Here is a 16,876-nt window from a genome sequence, read left to right on the forward strand (position 1 = left end):
TGGAAGATGACAAATGAAGAGAGTGTCGTGTGAAGATGACTGCCGAAGATCCTGCATTTCTCAATTGACACACAATCTGCGATTATGTGTTCCCTGCTCTTATAAGTGACTTGTCCATTTGTCAGGTTGTGTTGAAGATGTATACAGAGTTCAGCTGCTTTTGGATCTATATGATATTCGGGGTGCAGGATGAGACATGCTTTCATTACCTGTGCAGAAAATATTGCCTTAAATTGCTTACTTCTGTAAACTTTATTAATAAAAGATCAGTCACCCCAAAACACTAGGCAGGGACTTGATTTAATACACAATTGTATAAGTGTACAAAGTACAGCGGCCCTCAGTGGAGCTGGGCCTGAGTCTGGGTGCAGATCAAAAACCGGAGGCCTGTATGGGAGTGACAGCAGACGCCACTATGGGGCGCTATGGGCTCTGATCTCTTTACACACTTACTGGAGCCCATGACTGAAGACTACATACAGCTCATCAGTGAAGAGGGGATCCTGATTGGCAGCCAGGAACCGTACAGACATCGGAAGGACCTTAATATTGTCTTAATGAAACAGATCTTTCATCAAATCATGGAAATGTTGGTGTTCAAAATGTGACACGAATAGGAAGAAACTACCTTAAAATAAGAAATTGCTCTGGTATCTGTGCCTCGGAAATGGCAATGAACATCTAAAATGAAAACCAAACTCTCAGAATGTATGCTTTGCTGTATTGTGCCAAAATGGAACATTTACACACAGCTGCAGGCAAAGTACTTGACCTGAATTCATGTAATAATTATAGTGATAGGTCTTTTATTTTATTCAACACCCACTGATCTCAGTGCCAGTGAAGACTGCATTTCAGTGAACTGAGTTTGGGGCTGTCAATCCTTACATCACAATATAAATTATCATTATTTTAAATTAAAGGTGCCAATACGTTTGTCTGTGAATATATAAATCATAACCAGCCGTTTTTGATCGACTGATGGATGAAAGTCACATTCTGTATATACATGTATGTATGTATGTATGTATACAATGTATAGACATACTTTCTCTTCCAGTAAAACTAACAATATAATTTCACATATTCTACACAAATACAGGCAGTTTCTGATTCGAGAACTTAAAAAACAGAGATGCTTTTGTGTAAAGAAATACAGTTCAATATAGGAGACAGGAATCCTGCAGTCCTCTGAACCAAATAATCTAATTAAAAACGTATTCCTTTGCTTACATTTAAATAATCTAAGCAAAAAACACCCTGATTTGCGTTTGACAGGTTTTGTGTTGACGTGAGAGAGAGGCTTTGTGTTTGCAGCTCCAGAGAACAGTCGTCTGTTTTTAATGCAGTGCTGCGTCTGGTCAATGTTCCTACGTATTGAATGAAAAGGAGCTCTGATGCAGTAAACTACAGTTGTATTGCATTGACAGGACGAGTCCCGAGTTACTGCCGCTTCACCGGGCGATCCAGGGCCCTTATGGGTTTTCCTGAAGTGCAGATAAATGTTTCCACCTGGCTTAGTTTCGACTAAATGGCTCTTAAGCATCTGAGTTGTTCCTGGGTAGTATTTTAAAAGAAGTGATGAAAAGCGTACAAGAGGATACAAAGCAGACGATATCTCTCATATAGATCATATCCATAGCACAGACCATAAAATCGAAAGCCTTCCCTCAGCAGCAGAACTTAAATCAGAGTAAAAAAAGGGGAAAAAGGCCAAAACTGCAGCAAAGAAAGCTGACGAAACCAGAACAAACACAAAGATGAAACGTTTGTCAAATCTAATCAGCATCAAACAATGAGGATCCCTTTTGTAAATTGCAACATGGTTTATTTGCTGAAATAAAATATATTCTTAAAGCTGACAAAGGCCCTGTTTGGCACCTCTTTCCAGAAATGTGCCGTAGAGACAGTCAACCCCCCACCAGCTCTGCGAAACCGCTTCCCGTGGCGACACAAACACACACACGCACTCACACTCGATCAAAAGAAAAAGCACGTCCTATCACTCAGTGCGTACGTATCTAGAAGATGACTATAAACTGTACATAATAACAACACCTTGAGCTTTAAAAACAAGGTCATCGAATACTGATCTCCAAAAAGGAGGAATTCAAGTAGGAAATTCATTTCTCTATCTAATATTATATTGTTTTCTTTTCTTTTCAGCGGAACAAAAATCCCCAAACAAACCACCGAAGGTCCCAGCAGTTCCTTGTGGTCACGTTGTGTCAGATTCATATTTCTCTTTTCGAGTCTTCATGCAAACGTTGATAATTTATAAAAGAGTCCCTTCGGGCCGGTCGAGCGGCTCTACCAGATGTCGCTGGTCAGCTCCCGGGAGGAGAGTGGGACGAAGGTGCTGTTCAGGTGGATCTCCGGCTTGCCCTTGCCGGAGTAGGTGTGTCCCACCTGGCCGTTGAGCAGCGTCATCGGGATGTTACAATACATGTGCCGGTTTCCCAGGGTGCCGATCTGTATGGGAGACGAGGGCAGCTCGTACTCGTAGCCCCGGCAGTAGTGTCTCATCTGCGGGAGGCTCGTCTGGTTGAAGTCCGGGATCTCCGTGTGGGACGGGGCCAGAGAGGCGGACGTCGTGGTCATGGCGATGGTGGACACCGTCTGGAGGTCCCCGAAGAGGCCCCGCTCCCCCGAGTCCAGCACCTGCCGCCGGGAGAGCGTCTCCTTGCGCTTGACCGGCATCTCGTACAGTATCTGCTTCCAGAATTTGGATTTCAGCTGGCTGCTCGAGGGCCCTTTCCACTGGACTACCGAGAGCAGTTTGATGGTGTGTTTTAAGGCCTCGACCTCCTGGTAGTTCATGACGCCCTTGAGATCCGTACATTCGATCATGATGACCTTTATTTCACCCGTCACCAGCATGCTGTGTAGCCGGTTCTCCAGCTGGAAGATGCTCCAGCCGCGCTTGGCCACGAACTCGGGCGTCAGCACGATGATGAGCCGCCTGCTCTGCTCCACGCTCCGCGCCAGGTCTTCGATGTAGACTGCGGGACAGAGAGAGACGACAGGAAGTAAAGGAGCGAACTGACTGTGCTGTGACTCCAGTCTCACAACAACTCACAGCAGGGAGACACTGTGTCTCTGTGGACACGTCCAACATCACAGCCATTCGAGGTGTAGTTTTACATACAAACATACATACAAAATACATATACATACACACACATATACCAAATACACACACACATACATACAAACATACATAAATACATACACACAGATACAAATATACATATATACACACACACATACATAGAAACACACATACATACATACATGCACACACACACATACAAACAAATACATACACACATAAAAAAACAACTGTATTCTGTATTGAAATTAGCTGAAGACGTTCTTATGTGGATTGGCTGGTAAAGTCTAGTATTCGGATTAAACACACGATCAGGCTGCACAGGACACACGCAGTGATATTGTGCAACACTGACAACAAAGCTTGTCACATTGTTAAATCTGCAAACTCTTGTAAAAAAGAGTTTTTATTTATTATAATAAATAAAGTGCACAATCTGATGATAACAAACATGTAAAATGCAAATCCACATCGACTCGTTTAAAACATAAAATCCTTTTCTGAGTAACACAACATTCAGTGAGTTTGGGTCCATGGAAATGAAGTGGATAGTTTTTGAAAAGTTCTTGCCGCCGTCCGCCCTTCTGAACACTGAACACATTTAAACACATGGTTTTAAAGGCAAACAGATAAGAGAACACAGACAGTGTTGATATAACTGTAGACTATATTTAGTCAATAATCCGCACACAAGCAGCCGTTGCCCGACAATGAGTTGAACGCACATTGTTTCACCAGCTTGTCAGGGGAGGGAGCCGCATTGTTGTGCTCGTAGGCTGTCGCTTGGCAGCCATTGTTTGATATTCAGATACATGTATCTGTATTTGCTGTCATCTATATGCTGCTTAGTACTGATGCATGGAGCCTCAAATAGAGAAGACAAAAATACAGCAACACAACCAGGCTGGATGTCAAGCTATCAACCTGTACACTGTGTGTGAAACTTTAGCACACAACTACAAAAGCAAAGTAATGCAAAATTAAACTAAATGTTTTATATAAACCCTAAACCCAGCATGCTGCGGACACCAGGATCATGGATTAGGGTTCAAGTGTCTACATATTTAACGAGATTTTAACTTTTCATCAACTGTATTCATACGTCATCAAAATCATGAAAGGCATCGACCACATCAAACCAGAGGAGCTTTTCCAGATCAGCAGGGACACACGCACCCGGGGACACAAATGGAAATTGGGCTTCAAGGCATTCAAGACAGAAAACAGGAAACACTTCTTCACACAGAGAGGCGTCACAATCTGAACAAACTCCCCAGCGATGTGGCTGAAGAGACAATTTGGGAACATTCAAAAACAGACTGGATAGGATCCTTGATCACTTAGTTATTAATGGACACCAAACGAGCACGATGGGTAAAATGGCCTCCTCTCGACTGGACACTGTCTTATGTTCTTATGTTTAATTGCGCAGGTGGGGTAGCAAAGGGTTAATTCAGGGGGAATGGTTACTGGTCTCTCTCTCTCTCTCTCTATCTATCTATCTATATATACATATATATGCAGTATTATAAGTATTTTATTAACTGTATTCCATTACAGTTCCTCTGGTGAGAGGAGTATTCGGATTACTTCTTAAATAATTCGGTGATGACTTTGAGTATTACACATGGATCATTTACAGGAAAGGCACAAGGCTCGAGTCCTGAAGCTGCACGAGTGCGTAGTGGTGACCCAGTAGGATTGTGCAACACTGTTTTTATTGCCATGAAGCCCCGCTGAAGAGCGCATGATTCATCACAACGTTGTGTAGCAGCTTCCCTCACCACAGGGCGGGATAGTTTTTTAATAAGAGAATCAGACACAATCAGATTTTTTTGAAAATGAAGTATGCATTTCTGCCACACAATATAGAAAGACAACATGATAAGTGCTAAACAAAAATGAGAAAGATAGGCGCGGGTGTCACAAACAGTGTCACACACTCTACACAAACACAAGAGTTAATGGTGGCATCGGCATCGGTGAATTGGAGGAAAAAGGTTCAGTTGTGCTTCCTTTTAAATTAAATCATGACTTCACCCACAGGAGCGCGGTTTCCGTTTCGCCTCCTGCACAACAACACACTAATTCTCATTAAAATAATTGGAGATTTGAGATGAGGTTTGGAATGGAGCAGGGTGGCAGGCATGTGCCAAGTGGCCGACATGTCACCTACAGTTGGATATTTATCAGATTTCATTAATCATTTCCCCTCAATATTGGTTATCTTAAGCCACTGTTATCTTATCTCACTCTTTTTCTACCTTTCTTTGAGAAGGACAAGGCGACGCTGCGCAATAAAACAACAGTGAATTAATGAATGTGCCTAAAAGCACTAACTCTGGTGTTGGTTTGCCTGGGGACGGGAGTTAATGTGTAAAGACTTTGTGCATCACTGGGGGAATGAGGAGGGATGTGTTTTCTTTCTAGGCCCTTGTGTTGTTTCTATTCTCTAATGTCTAATTCTACGCATTTTTGTTTCTCAGCAAATAAATAAACAAACACAAATCCGTATTTACTGGGAGCTCACTTCCACGTCCCTCTTCATGCTAATGAATGAAACTTTCACAAAGCTTTGTAGAAACTCACCATATGTTCCTCTTAATTAGACAGTGCAGTGTTTACTTTCTGCATTCAGATCAAAACGCGTCTGGTTTCTAGGAATCAGATTAATTAGAGAACTAAAAGTATTTAAATGTTCTGAATACTAAAGGGCAATCTTCCCTCTCGAGAAATATTAATTGCAGTGCATCATCACAGTGCAGTTAATCATTTTAAGCATTATTAGGTTCAATAAATAGTATGAATTAATAAAATGGTGTTGGCTGATTGGAATAAATAACACATTTGATGTGATGTGTTTACAATAGACACCATTCATCCAAAGCCACCCTCAACCTTCAACCCTCAACCCTGCAGGAACGTCTGCAAAACACCCTCCTCCCCTAAACTACAACACATCCAGCTCAGGAGTCAATTAAACTCATGGAATAAACATTAAATCATCAAAGTTGGCCCTGAGTTTGACACAACACCACAGGAAAAACTCTCACCATCCATTCATTTTATCAGATCACACTCCCTTGATTTACTATCACCACTGCTAAAACTTGTTAATTTTTATATAACTTGTTTTGATAATGTAAACTTTCATTTCTCCAGCGACTGGGCATTACTGGTTGAACTCAATTAATACAGTCATGCTGGTTTATGAAGATGTGCCTTTATTTTAACTGTCAAATATCAATTAAACATTGACGGGAGAATCTATGAAGAAATGATCAATAAATGAGCACATGCTTATGATGCTGAATGGCGTCCATGAGAGCGGCGCTGATAGTTTTACTGTTTTACAATTAGAACGCGTGACGCCCTGCCGGGTGGGGGAGTCGCTCCCGGGGGGGTCCTTAAGAAAGAAAATACGACTTTTATGGTTCTATTAATACATTGTGTGTTTAAAAATTAAAACGGGCTTTTAGAAGCCTATAAAATGGAATTAATATATTTTCCCAAAGGCTGATTTTATTACATTTTCCATTTTGCTTAAACTGATTTATGATATTCCTGCAGATTCAATTTACATCTGTGTGATAATATGATTCCTACTGCACCCACTGCTCTACAAACCTTATTTCACAACTACGGCTCCACACAATGGGGTTTATTACTTAATGCTCTCCTCGTGAGGAAACTCTCAAAATAATGGGAAACATGCCATTCTGCAATCTATTTACTAATTGTATTGCATTTATTCTAAGGCTTTGGAAACAGAAAACAGAGCTTGGGAAAAAAGTTGCATTTCACTTGGCATTTTTACAGCTGTTCAGTAACACGGCTGTCATTGTCCTCTCTGTAGTCAACAAGGCCTCTCCTCTCCTCTCACACACAATGTGTTCAGTCTCTGAGGGGTGACCTGCCCCTCTTGTGCCAGTTCCACCCCTTCCAAACTTATAAACTAAAACACGATGAAGTGCATCTTCATAATAACGATATCCCTGAATGTGTAACAAACCAGCAATTCTATAACAGGTGACAGAACAGCGCAGGCATGTTTGGGTCACAACAGCACAGCTACACAATGTTGTCACAACACTTCAGAAACGCTGCTGTGAAGCTCTGGTTTCTGTCACACATGTCATGTTATAGTGTCGCAGGGTTACACAGGCATAACACACATGAGACACATATATGTTTTAAATGACATAACTAGTTGAGGATGCTATAATCTGACATTATTTTCAACTTTTTAAATGTTGAAAATATATATTTTTTTCCCAACGAAGACCCATAGCTAATATTGGTCACAAATGTAAAGTAACAGCATTAATGGCGTCAGAAACATTCGGTATTGTTTATTGTAGTCTAATACATGTATGATGTCCAGGTGTCATTTCATACATGCTTTCACTGAACATACTGAACGGCAATGCATGTGAGGAAACTGTTACACATGGAGTAAAAAGGAGTTTAAACTACAGGTCAATCACTAATACAACTGAGCCTGACACTGAGGGGTAGAACACTATATTGTGCAAAAGTCTGCTGCAGTGCAACAATACATTGTGAGGATTTACATATTTAAATTACCATTCATGTTTTATTAAATGCTTACAGATGGGGTTAAGCTTGTTGTTCTTAATATTTACAGAAAAATAGAAACATTAATAATGTGTGTTTCTTGAGGGAGAGTTGATTTTTGTTAATAAATATGAAAGACTGCTTTTTACAAACTAAAATATTCTCACAGCCGTTTTCTTAACTATTCATCCAAGCTTCCAAATAGTCATATAAATGATACGCATTAGTATAATAAATTTGTATTTGGTTCTGCACTCACCATAAAACTATATACATACATTTCACTATAATCATAATTCAAGCTACTGATTTAACAGCCAACGAAACGCATGTGATGCTTTAGAGGACTTCTGTTCACAGATTAGCACCAGGAGAAACATATTTGATACAAGCGTCTGAAGCATCAGACATGCAATCAGCTATGAGATGGGCTGTCAGATACACAAACATCCCCCAGTATGTGTTAAAGAGTGGAGGGGTTGTTTTACAGAATTAAACATAAATACATAAATCATCTGCTTAGACCTCGAAACTCCATACAGAGACAAAATTAAATGTGACCTGCATTTTCAAAGTCAAACCTCACGTGAATCTTATGCATCTATACATAAAACAAGCCCAGAATCCACAAAACCATACATATATTTAATTTTATTGTGAATCAACCTGTGGTGAAAATGAAGTGGACATGGTTTAGTTCAAGAAACCACACACGAGTCCCCTACACATGCCGGTATGTGTTGCCTCTGCACACATTAGCATGCTTTACAGAAGAACAATATTGCAGAGATGATATAAAGTTTCTCTCAGGTTCCCCCAGCTCCAACAAAATTAATGATGGACGAACGACAACACATTGCAATTTCATGGTCAATTTGCAGTGCATAAATAATACAATTTGTACAAGCAGCAGTGAGCTGCCGTGTTTCCTCTCACTATGCTGATGATTATGTAAATCAATTATTACAAATAAGTGCCAGCAAACCTTGTTTATACAAATTAGCTGCATAAACACATTATGTTATCTGCTCTACTTCCTGTCTGATTCGTAAATGTGTTCCGCTAATGATGGCCGCATTGTTTTATTTATTTATTAGTTATTTTTAAAAAACATTTCCAGTCCTGTTTGGGGAGTGTTTTGTTGTTGGTGGTGCGTGTGTGTCAGCCTCTTTGGTGTGTGGGTAGTAAACACATTTATGGAGGCTTAAGAAAAGGCTCCAGGACTTTCTAGTTTCCTTTCTTAAAATACACTAAACGTGTAAGAAAAGATAACGGGAATGTAGTTTAAAAAGGGGATGATAAACTGATTAACCAGGGACAGTGAGGAAAGGGAATTTTCATCGGGTTCTTGTTTCATTAAAAGCTACTGAATCATAAAAGCCATTAATCTCACATTTGTTGAAATAATGTGGTAATTTGTATGTAAAAAAAAAAGCAATAAAAAACCTTTTTCCAGAGAACAAGCCATTCTCAAATCACACGACAATCCCTCACAGCGGGTCTGTTCCCTGCACCTCGGTTGGATTGCAATGACCTTTCCTATAAATACAGCAGACACAGGATACATGGGCGCAGTAAGAGTGGAGACGCACAGACACACAGCACACAGGACAGGCATCTGTGACTGTCGACAGCAGACACGATAAAGAACCCAGACGACACCTTATGATGGGCCTTTCGCTGGCATTGTGCCCGTAACTTGTACAAAGTGGGGGAAAGAAATCGTAACCCCACCGGTGAGAGAAAACACAGAGAATATGAGGAGAAGCACTCACTGTTGCTGGGAATGAGGTCCCGGTCGGGGATGAAGAGTTTGTAGCCGTAGTGCTTCTCCAGGACGTCGGGGAGGATTTCTAGCGCGAACTGCTCCTCTTCGCTCGTCTCGCGGTCCAGTGATTCCAGGTCTACTTTGGTGTAGGACAGGTAGGCGTCGTATTCCTTATTGTCTGCGGAGGAAAGAAGACTTGATATCCTGGACAATAAAGAGGTGTCAGAAACTCTCAGGATGTTATAGATCCAGCGACAACAGTCTGATACCGGGATCGTGTCTCATCAAGCTTCCTTTTATTATTCACACAATACTCGCTTAGCTAGCTTAGCTGGGACACATTCTGGGGTTTTTCTTGCCACGATTGTCACAAAGGCTAGGATTTTAAGTTTTGAAAGTGACTAAAATGATAGATTTGAACAGAGAAAACACAGATACTTTACTAACACAGGAGTACACACAGCAGGCTTTGTGGGGAGGGTGATAGTTCCCCTTGAAGATGGATGGATGGACATGGATTGAAGGAGAGAACAAGAAATTAAACTCCTCACAGTGGATGTGAGAGACAGGGAGCTGTGAATTATGGTCGCTGTATCGGAGGAAATTAGTATAAACAGACTTTACCATCCATTTAAAAAAGACATCTCGGTCACCACTGGCTTTGTTTTGACACAATCAGAAACGCAGGCACACGTGTTGAATTGTAGGACTGACGCCTGTGTGGGCGCTTCATAGCTTCCTATTAGGAATAGCTTAAATCACCTTTTGGCCACAGTAAGATGTATTAATGTCCACAAAACACACCGAAAACAGTTTAATATTCTGACTCAAAGAGGCACAGAGCCACGGATATTAATTTAGATCGTGTGACGAGTCTCCGACTGGCTCAGGGTCTCCTCTGAGCGGTGTGTACCCATCTGAAGCGCGGCGGCCCCGGCTCCATTGTGAACTGGCCACGTTTCTCAACTCACCGTCCTCCGTCTCGTCGCTCCCAAAGTGCCGGCGGTAGCACAGCATGATCTCCACATTGTAGCACTTGTAGATGGCGGTGAGAAGACCGAGCAGCAGCAATATGGCTCCCAGTCCGCCCGCCAGCTCCATGCGGTGCATATCTGAATCAGAACAAGAGCACAGCTGTGATCGTCTCGCCAATACAGGGCGACAGGGCCGGAGACGAGGAGCAACAGCACGTGAACGCAATTAGTATTGTAGTGTCGTGATTTTGCATCTACAGCACGGGCCTGTTTCTAACTATGCACTGTTAGAGGTCACTCTTGCTTCTGCCCTCAATCTACAGGCGATGGGTTCGGGGAAACAGACCTGAGCCAAGACATGTTATGAAAACGGACATATTAATTCCCTCCTGGTCTCTTAACACAGTTTTGCAAGTCATGGAAAACGCAAGAATTATGTGAAATAAAAAGTATATGGTTGAAAGCGAAAGATGCGTTGTGTTGCGTTTGCTGCTGAAGATGCTGTGAGAAACACAGCCTGTGCCTCCTCTGCCACTCAACCGGCACGGCCATCAATCTCGGCTTCACTCACTCGACTTGAAGGCGCCGTAATTTTTCATGTTTGCGCTCTCAGCAGTATCCTTCACACATTACTGTGGGAACCAAGGGTGCCAATTGACAATGACATAACACACTACCTGCGCGGTTTATATCTTAATAGCCTGTAAAATAAACATATGACAGTCATAAGCAGAGTAATGTTACTCATATGTCATTTAGTGCATCCTTCAGATTCAGTTCAATACATATAGTTGGCGTCTTCTTTCAGTCTGACCTTGTTTTAACCTCCAATTGATCAGAGGTAATGGACTTGCAGGTTCTATTAAGATACAGTACAAGGGCTACTTGCTTTTCTCCTTTTTGAAAAAGGAAAGCTTGACATTTCGCCCCTGTGGAAATATGAATGTATATATCGTTTTATACTACAATGGAGTCCAGCCCAGATTTGTGTGAAGTGAGAACAGGAAAGGGTGAGACAAGTTTCTGACCAGCCTAGAGCCACACTCTGCGTTTGGACTCGATTCTTGCGTGGCTTATTCGCACCAGTAGAGGTCTCTGCAGCTGCATGTGGGACCCTGCGTGTCGGCGAACAACACAACTCACTGTATCAAACCCACAGCCCCCCGGGGACGGAATTTCTCTTCCTACCATATTAAATGGCAATGACAAATATCAGTATTAATACCGAGTTACATAAAATTCTGCAAATGTGTCCTCGTTCATCGCAAATAGTTCAGATGCTCACATTATATAATCCAGTCATTGTACTTTCTTAATCTCAGTATTTTTGGGTAAAACATATGAGTCCAGTTATTTTAAACAAAATTGTTTCCCCTTAAATGTATTCCTGTGTTTGAGCAGCTGAATATTAATATTGAAATAACTTGGTCAACAGAACAACTGTTAAAAGAATTGAATTAAGCTCAAACACAAAAACACATGTTACTGTTATTATGAAACAATTAACCCGTTGAAGACCCCAGCTCTAGTATCACAGTGTGAGCAGCTGCTTCTAATGTTGTTCAGATGTTCCCATACTTTGGTAAGATTGTGTTTAAGGCAAACACTGAATTCATAACAACCACACCGAGCTAAAGTTGGCTCATGTTTCTTGAACACAATCTTAAAAATGAAAAGTCTCTTTATAGCTACAAGACTTAAGTTCAAAGGTTCAAATCCTGAAGCTTCTCTGCTAGTGGAGAAAGCACAATACCTGGAAGGTGAAGATTGTTTTGAATGATTTTAGTTGCGTGAGCAGACATTCGCAGCACGACGAGGCCTTGAGACAATGAATCAGCCATTTTCAGAGGCTGAGAGGGACTTTGTGATTAGTATCTGTGTGTGTTAATAAAGCATGTCGTGGTCTAGTTTTGTTGTATGCAGAAACATGCCTTTTCCTTCTGGGCGTCTTGACCTCCTTTGAATGAATAACAGATATCTGGGTTTGGAGGGGTTTGAATTTGCCCACATTACTATGAAAGACGACTTAATCTGCTGTTACAAGGAGATCCCGACTGTCTGTCTCCTTTAAATCTGTCAGTGTTACACAGTCTCTGTCTCAGGACCGGCACTGTGCACTGGGGGCAGACTGGGTGACATTCAAACCTGTGTAACTTTACAGTAATGCAGACAGTGCAGTAAACACACAGGAGGGGGAGGGCTTGCGGTTTAATCAGTGTCCTTTAACATAATAAAGACAGATCATTTAAGTTCTGTCGATGTCGGACTGAAGCGACTCACATATACGGACAGAAACAGCAAATTAGCAGCACTTAGTACGTCTCTCAGTTGACGGATTGCAAACAACCGGTTGTGTGGCTCGTAAAACGTAGTTCATGAATATGTATGGGTTCGTATTTACTCTAAAACACATTTTCACTGTGAGACTCATCACAACGGAGGAGATTTTCTCAATTTTGTCTCAATTTGTCTTTTGCTTAGTGAGAAAGTAAGAGAGGAAAGGAGACGTGTTATTCAGAGGCGGGCAATCAATCCCGACTGTCATCAGAGGTGAAGAAAAACAAGACGAACACAGAACTGAATTACAAGCCGGGCTGGACTAGATTAGGTGTTCAGTGTGTGTCTTATAAGTTGTCTTAGCGGCGCTGACTGTCTCTCAGCACAAGAGTAATACACTTGGTTTGTTTGTATTGAAAGCTAAGCGTTTATCAGCCCACCCACAAACTGTATTACCAGCAGAAAGACGGGGTGTTGTGGGGTCTGTATCCTCCATTCTGTATTACTGATTTTCCTGGGAGAAGTCAAGCGGAAGCACAGAGAAAACATAATTTGTTTCTCGTCTAATCACCTGTTCCATTATACGAGCAGCAGCGGGGTGGTTATCCGGCGCAGCGGGGTTTTGAGGCCGACTAGTCTTCTCCAGAGAGATATTACAGATAACCTATTTATCTTAATAGTCCTGTCATAAGAATTGTACCTCTTTTTTGTAAAATAGCACTGGCATGTCGTCGTCCAATATGGTTTTCCACATAGCAGGTATAATTCCCCATGTCATTTTCTTCCACCGCGTCGAAGGTCAACGAGAGCTCCACTTCCTTCTCGCCCAGGTACTCCCGCACAACTCTGCAGGTAGAAAGGAGAGACACAGCAGCATAAACCAACAGCAGTCCCACGTGTTCGCTCTGAGACTGCATGGGCCTCCGAGCGCCATCTCCACAGACCCTACTAGTGCCACACCAACTAACGAGTCTGCTGAAGTCGAGCTCGTTAACTCAACTTCTTCCCCCCGAGTTCACAGCCACAGTTTGATTCCTATTAACTGTCAGAAGGCAAATGTTCTAATACAGTGAGAGGAAAGTGTATTTTAAGATTGCATTATTGTTGTTTGTGCCCTTTGTGGCCCCACACTCTGAGGAGCACAAGCACCGTCCTCTGGCTGTCCACAGGGAGATCATAAGCTCATCGATTGCCAGTGAAATGCCAACTTAAATGGACGCCCTAGCTGGCCAAGCAGCGGCCCACAGGAGAAGACCCTTCATTAAACCATACAGGGACTCTTTTCAGCTTCGCAAGTTAGTGCCTTTCTTAGAGGCAACTATGTTTGCTGTTTCTTTAGTTTTTCCCATTTTGTTTTCAATAGTTTTGCCTCTTGACTTAAAATGTTAGCATATTGATTAACTTCTGAAGGAAATAAAGAAAATCACTCATATTGCAGGATTGGTGACTCAGTTGGTTCATCTGCAAATAAAAGCCTGCAGTGGCTAATCGCCCTTTGAAAGCCATTCTGAGTAACTCTTTGTGTTGCTCCCTGGGGTCTGTGATGGACATTGGCTCTTTACAATAACCCACACACTCAGAGACGCTGAGAGACTGTGGGATGCTAAGAGACACTGTGGGATGCTCTGGGACGCTACAGGACACGGCGATCATTCAGAAACCCACCTCGCACACGTGCCACTCTCCACTACAGCCTAAGATTGATGGCCCCATCAAACTTTGATTTATCATTTATATAGTGATCACTGGTGGGGAGGCGGAGTGGAGGCAGTGGATTCAAATCTTCACATCTACATTTGTCATATATGGTTTTGTCAAAGGTGGCATAATTAGCCCCCGTGTTACCTGCTTTGAGGGAACGCTTGCTTGGCTGGAAAAACAAAAAAGGAAAATGTTAAGGCCTTGAAAAATAATCTCTCCCACTGGGATCCATCGCTTCACCCCTCGGTATAAAAAGGCGCCTTTTCTGCAAAACCACAACCCAGTAAGAGAGCTCTCTTCTAACAGGCTTCTTTAACTGAGGGGAAGAAAATGACTATTTCTAATATCTGTGTGGAGCTGCTGATGTATCCACAGTGCTACTGAAAGGCTTATTTGCAACTGTTCTGTTATTTGTACCAATTTTAGGAGTTTTAGGGGGTGAAGGACTACTCCAATTTTGGGCAATTACATTAAATTAAAAGAGAATAGGTATTACACGGTAATGTAGGTGAGTTTAATGTTCTGAACATATTAAGGCAAAATCAGAGAGAAAAACAGGAAAAGCTGAACTTGATTAAAATTCTTTATTAAGACTAAGGCATAGCTTTCTAAATCTGTGTCTCACCACTGTATTTCCAGTAAAAATATATTTCTCTTGAAAAACAGCCTGTTATTTGTTCTTACTATTTTTATTCCCAAAGTTTACAGTTTACATTTTACAGAGTCACTCGTCACTCGTAATGGGATTTCTAAAATTGTTTGCTGTGTTTGCTTGTCACTTCGGCTCTTTCATCTCTTCCAGACTAACACAGAGAAGTTATTTTGAATGAAGACACGCGGAAGATTCCTGAAAAAAACCCAACTGACTCCTTTTAAACACCGTGTTCTGTCTGTTGCAATATCAGGACGCTAACAAATAAAAGTATTTTTTCCTCACAACGCCCCAGGAGTTCACATTACATATTGATAGGACAACTCGCAAAGTGAGATTTATAATTGAGAGGCATTCAGCCCCACAGTGAAGCGGTCGTACTGAAATTCATTGTGTACTTTATGAGTATGAGATGCAACGCAGTGCCCTGGAGGCGTACAGGCTGTTATTTGTCATTTAATAGGACTGGTTCAATTTACATGACAGTTTTATGTGGCAATTACGAGCGAAGAAAGTCCTGTTTTCTTACGGAGGTGCGCGGATCGCAGGGAGATCAAGGTGTAAACGCGAGGAACTTCAACATCCTTTCAACATCCAGCTTAATTAAGTTATATTCCACCCTAGACCCCTGGTGTTGAAGTGTCACATTATAAAACTATTTATCTGCATTACTCACTGTATTTAATGCATCCCTGTGACCCCTTAATTTTTAACTTAAGCAGTGCTGGAGGAGATTTACTGCCGGGCGCACACATGCCACATGCCTCTGTCTGACGGGCCGCACTGAGCAGACGGCCGGGCTGCTCTCACAACGTGTCCTGCTGCTGCTGTGTAGGACACACTCTCAGCCTGGTGTTGTTGTAAAGTTCACCCACCGATTAAGACACCTCATGCCAGCAAATATATCCAATTTGCTACATTAGATGAACAGTAATTGGTCAACACATCCTCTATACTGCGTTAGTCAGCTGCTCTATAATACAGACACTTCCTTCTGGAGTTAGAAATGTACAAAACCAGGGATGTGTGTCTCTCTCACAGACTATGGCAATGTGTTTCATTTGGATTAGAATTACGATAATTAATTTGTAACACATAGGTGTGTGGTAGTAAATCATTTCCACAGTGACTAGATGTGTGAAACCTTGAACACAATTCCTCTCTTTACATGCATTGGCCACAAGGATTTTCCTTTCTTTCTCTTTAAAAATGGTTGTAAATCTCTGAGCAGTTCAGTAATTGACTGTACTTTCCAGAATGGATATTTTTATGAACTTCCGCCTCTGCTTTCCCAGCAGTTTTAGCCCTTTATTGAAGATTTTTTTTCAAATAGATGAGAGTAATACCCCACTCAGCCCCACTAGTATAAACATTCCCATTGATACCTGACTTCACTTTCTTTTATGTGACCTTCCAGCTCTTCCACAAACTTCTCCCCCTTCATCCAGTAGATGATGGGCCTGGACTCGCCGCTGTAGCCGAAGAACGCCCTGCAGTCCAGGCTGAACGGCATACCTTTGAAGAGACAGAAACAGCGTTCAGACCACAGCTTCTTCATCGCTCAACAGCCGGCACAGAGAGATCGAGTCTTTAAAGGAGGCAGATCCATCAATACTGGAAGTTTATTTAATAATTTTCTCACTTCTATCCCTGGTGTCTTTACGCCACTTTCAATAAAACAAAAATAAAGGATAGTTGTTAAAATTCAAGAAAACAAGCTGACGGTACAGTTTTTAGAAAAGAAAGAGTAGGCTTTAATATAAAAGTGTTACTGGTTCAGTATCGCTGAGTAAAGCATCACAACCGAGAAGGGG

General features: G+C 41.8%; 1 protein-coding gene across 1 annotated transcript; it reads right to left on the minus strand.

Annotated features, from left to right (window-relative positions):
* Nucleotides 1–1,092: 1,092 nt before the first annotated feature.
* Nucleotides 1,093–10,102, minus strand: il1rapl2 (interleukin 1 receptor accessory protein-like 2). Its single transcript, XM_066714624.1, has 3 exons — nucleotides 10,083–10,102; nucleotides 9,466–9,662; nucleotides 1,093–3,002 (listed from the first exon to the last, which is right to left on the minus strand). The coding sequence occupies exons 1-3, from the start codon at nucleotides 10,100–10,102 to the stop codon at nucleotides 2,311–2,313; spliced, it is 909 nt and encodes a 302-aa protein (XP_066570721.1). The 3' UTR covers nucleotides 1,093–2,310.
* Between the last annotated feature and the right edge of the window lie 6,774 nt (nucleotides 10,103–16,876).

This window comes from Amia ocellicauda, chromosome 10, assembly GCF_036373705.1.
Source record: "Amia ocellicauda isolate fAmiCal2 chromosome 10, fAmiCal2.hap1, whole genome shotgun sequence".
Classification (NCBI taxonomy): Eukaryota; Metazoa; Chordata; class Actinopteri; order Amiiformes; family Amiidae; genus Amia; species Amia ocellicauda.

Bases quoted from the DNA above. Each gene is read 5' to 3' on its own strand.
- il1rapl2 (XM_066714624.1), bottom strand. From the start codon at position 10,102: ATGTCTTTTTTAAATGGATG. The intron at 9,663-10,082 runs GTAAAGTCTGTT...TTTATTGTCCAG, and splicing joins ATGTCTTTTTTAAATGGATG to GATATCAAGTCTTCTTTCCT. The intron at 3,003-9,465 runs GTGAGTGCTTCT...TCTGTCCCGCAG, and splicing joins GGACCTCATTCCCAGCAACA to TCTACATCGAAGACCTGGCG.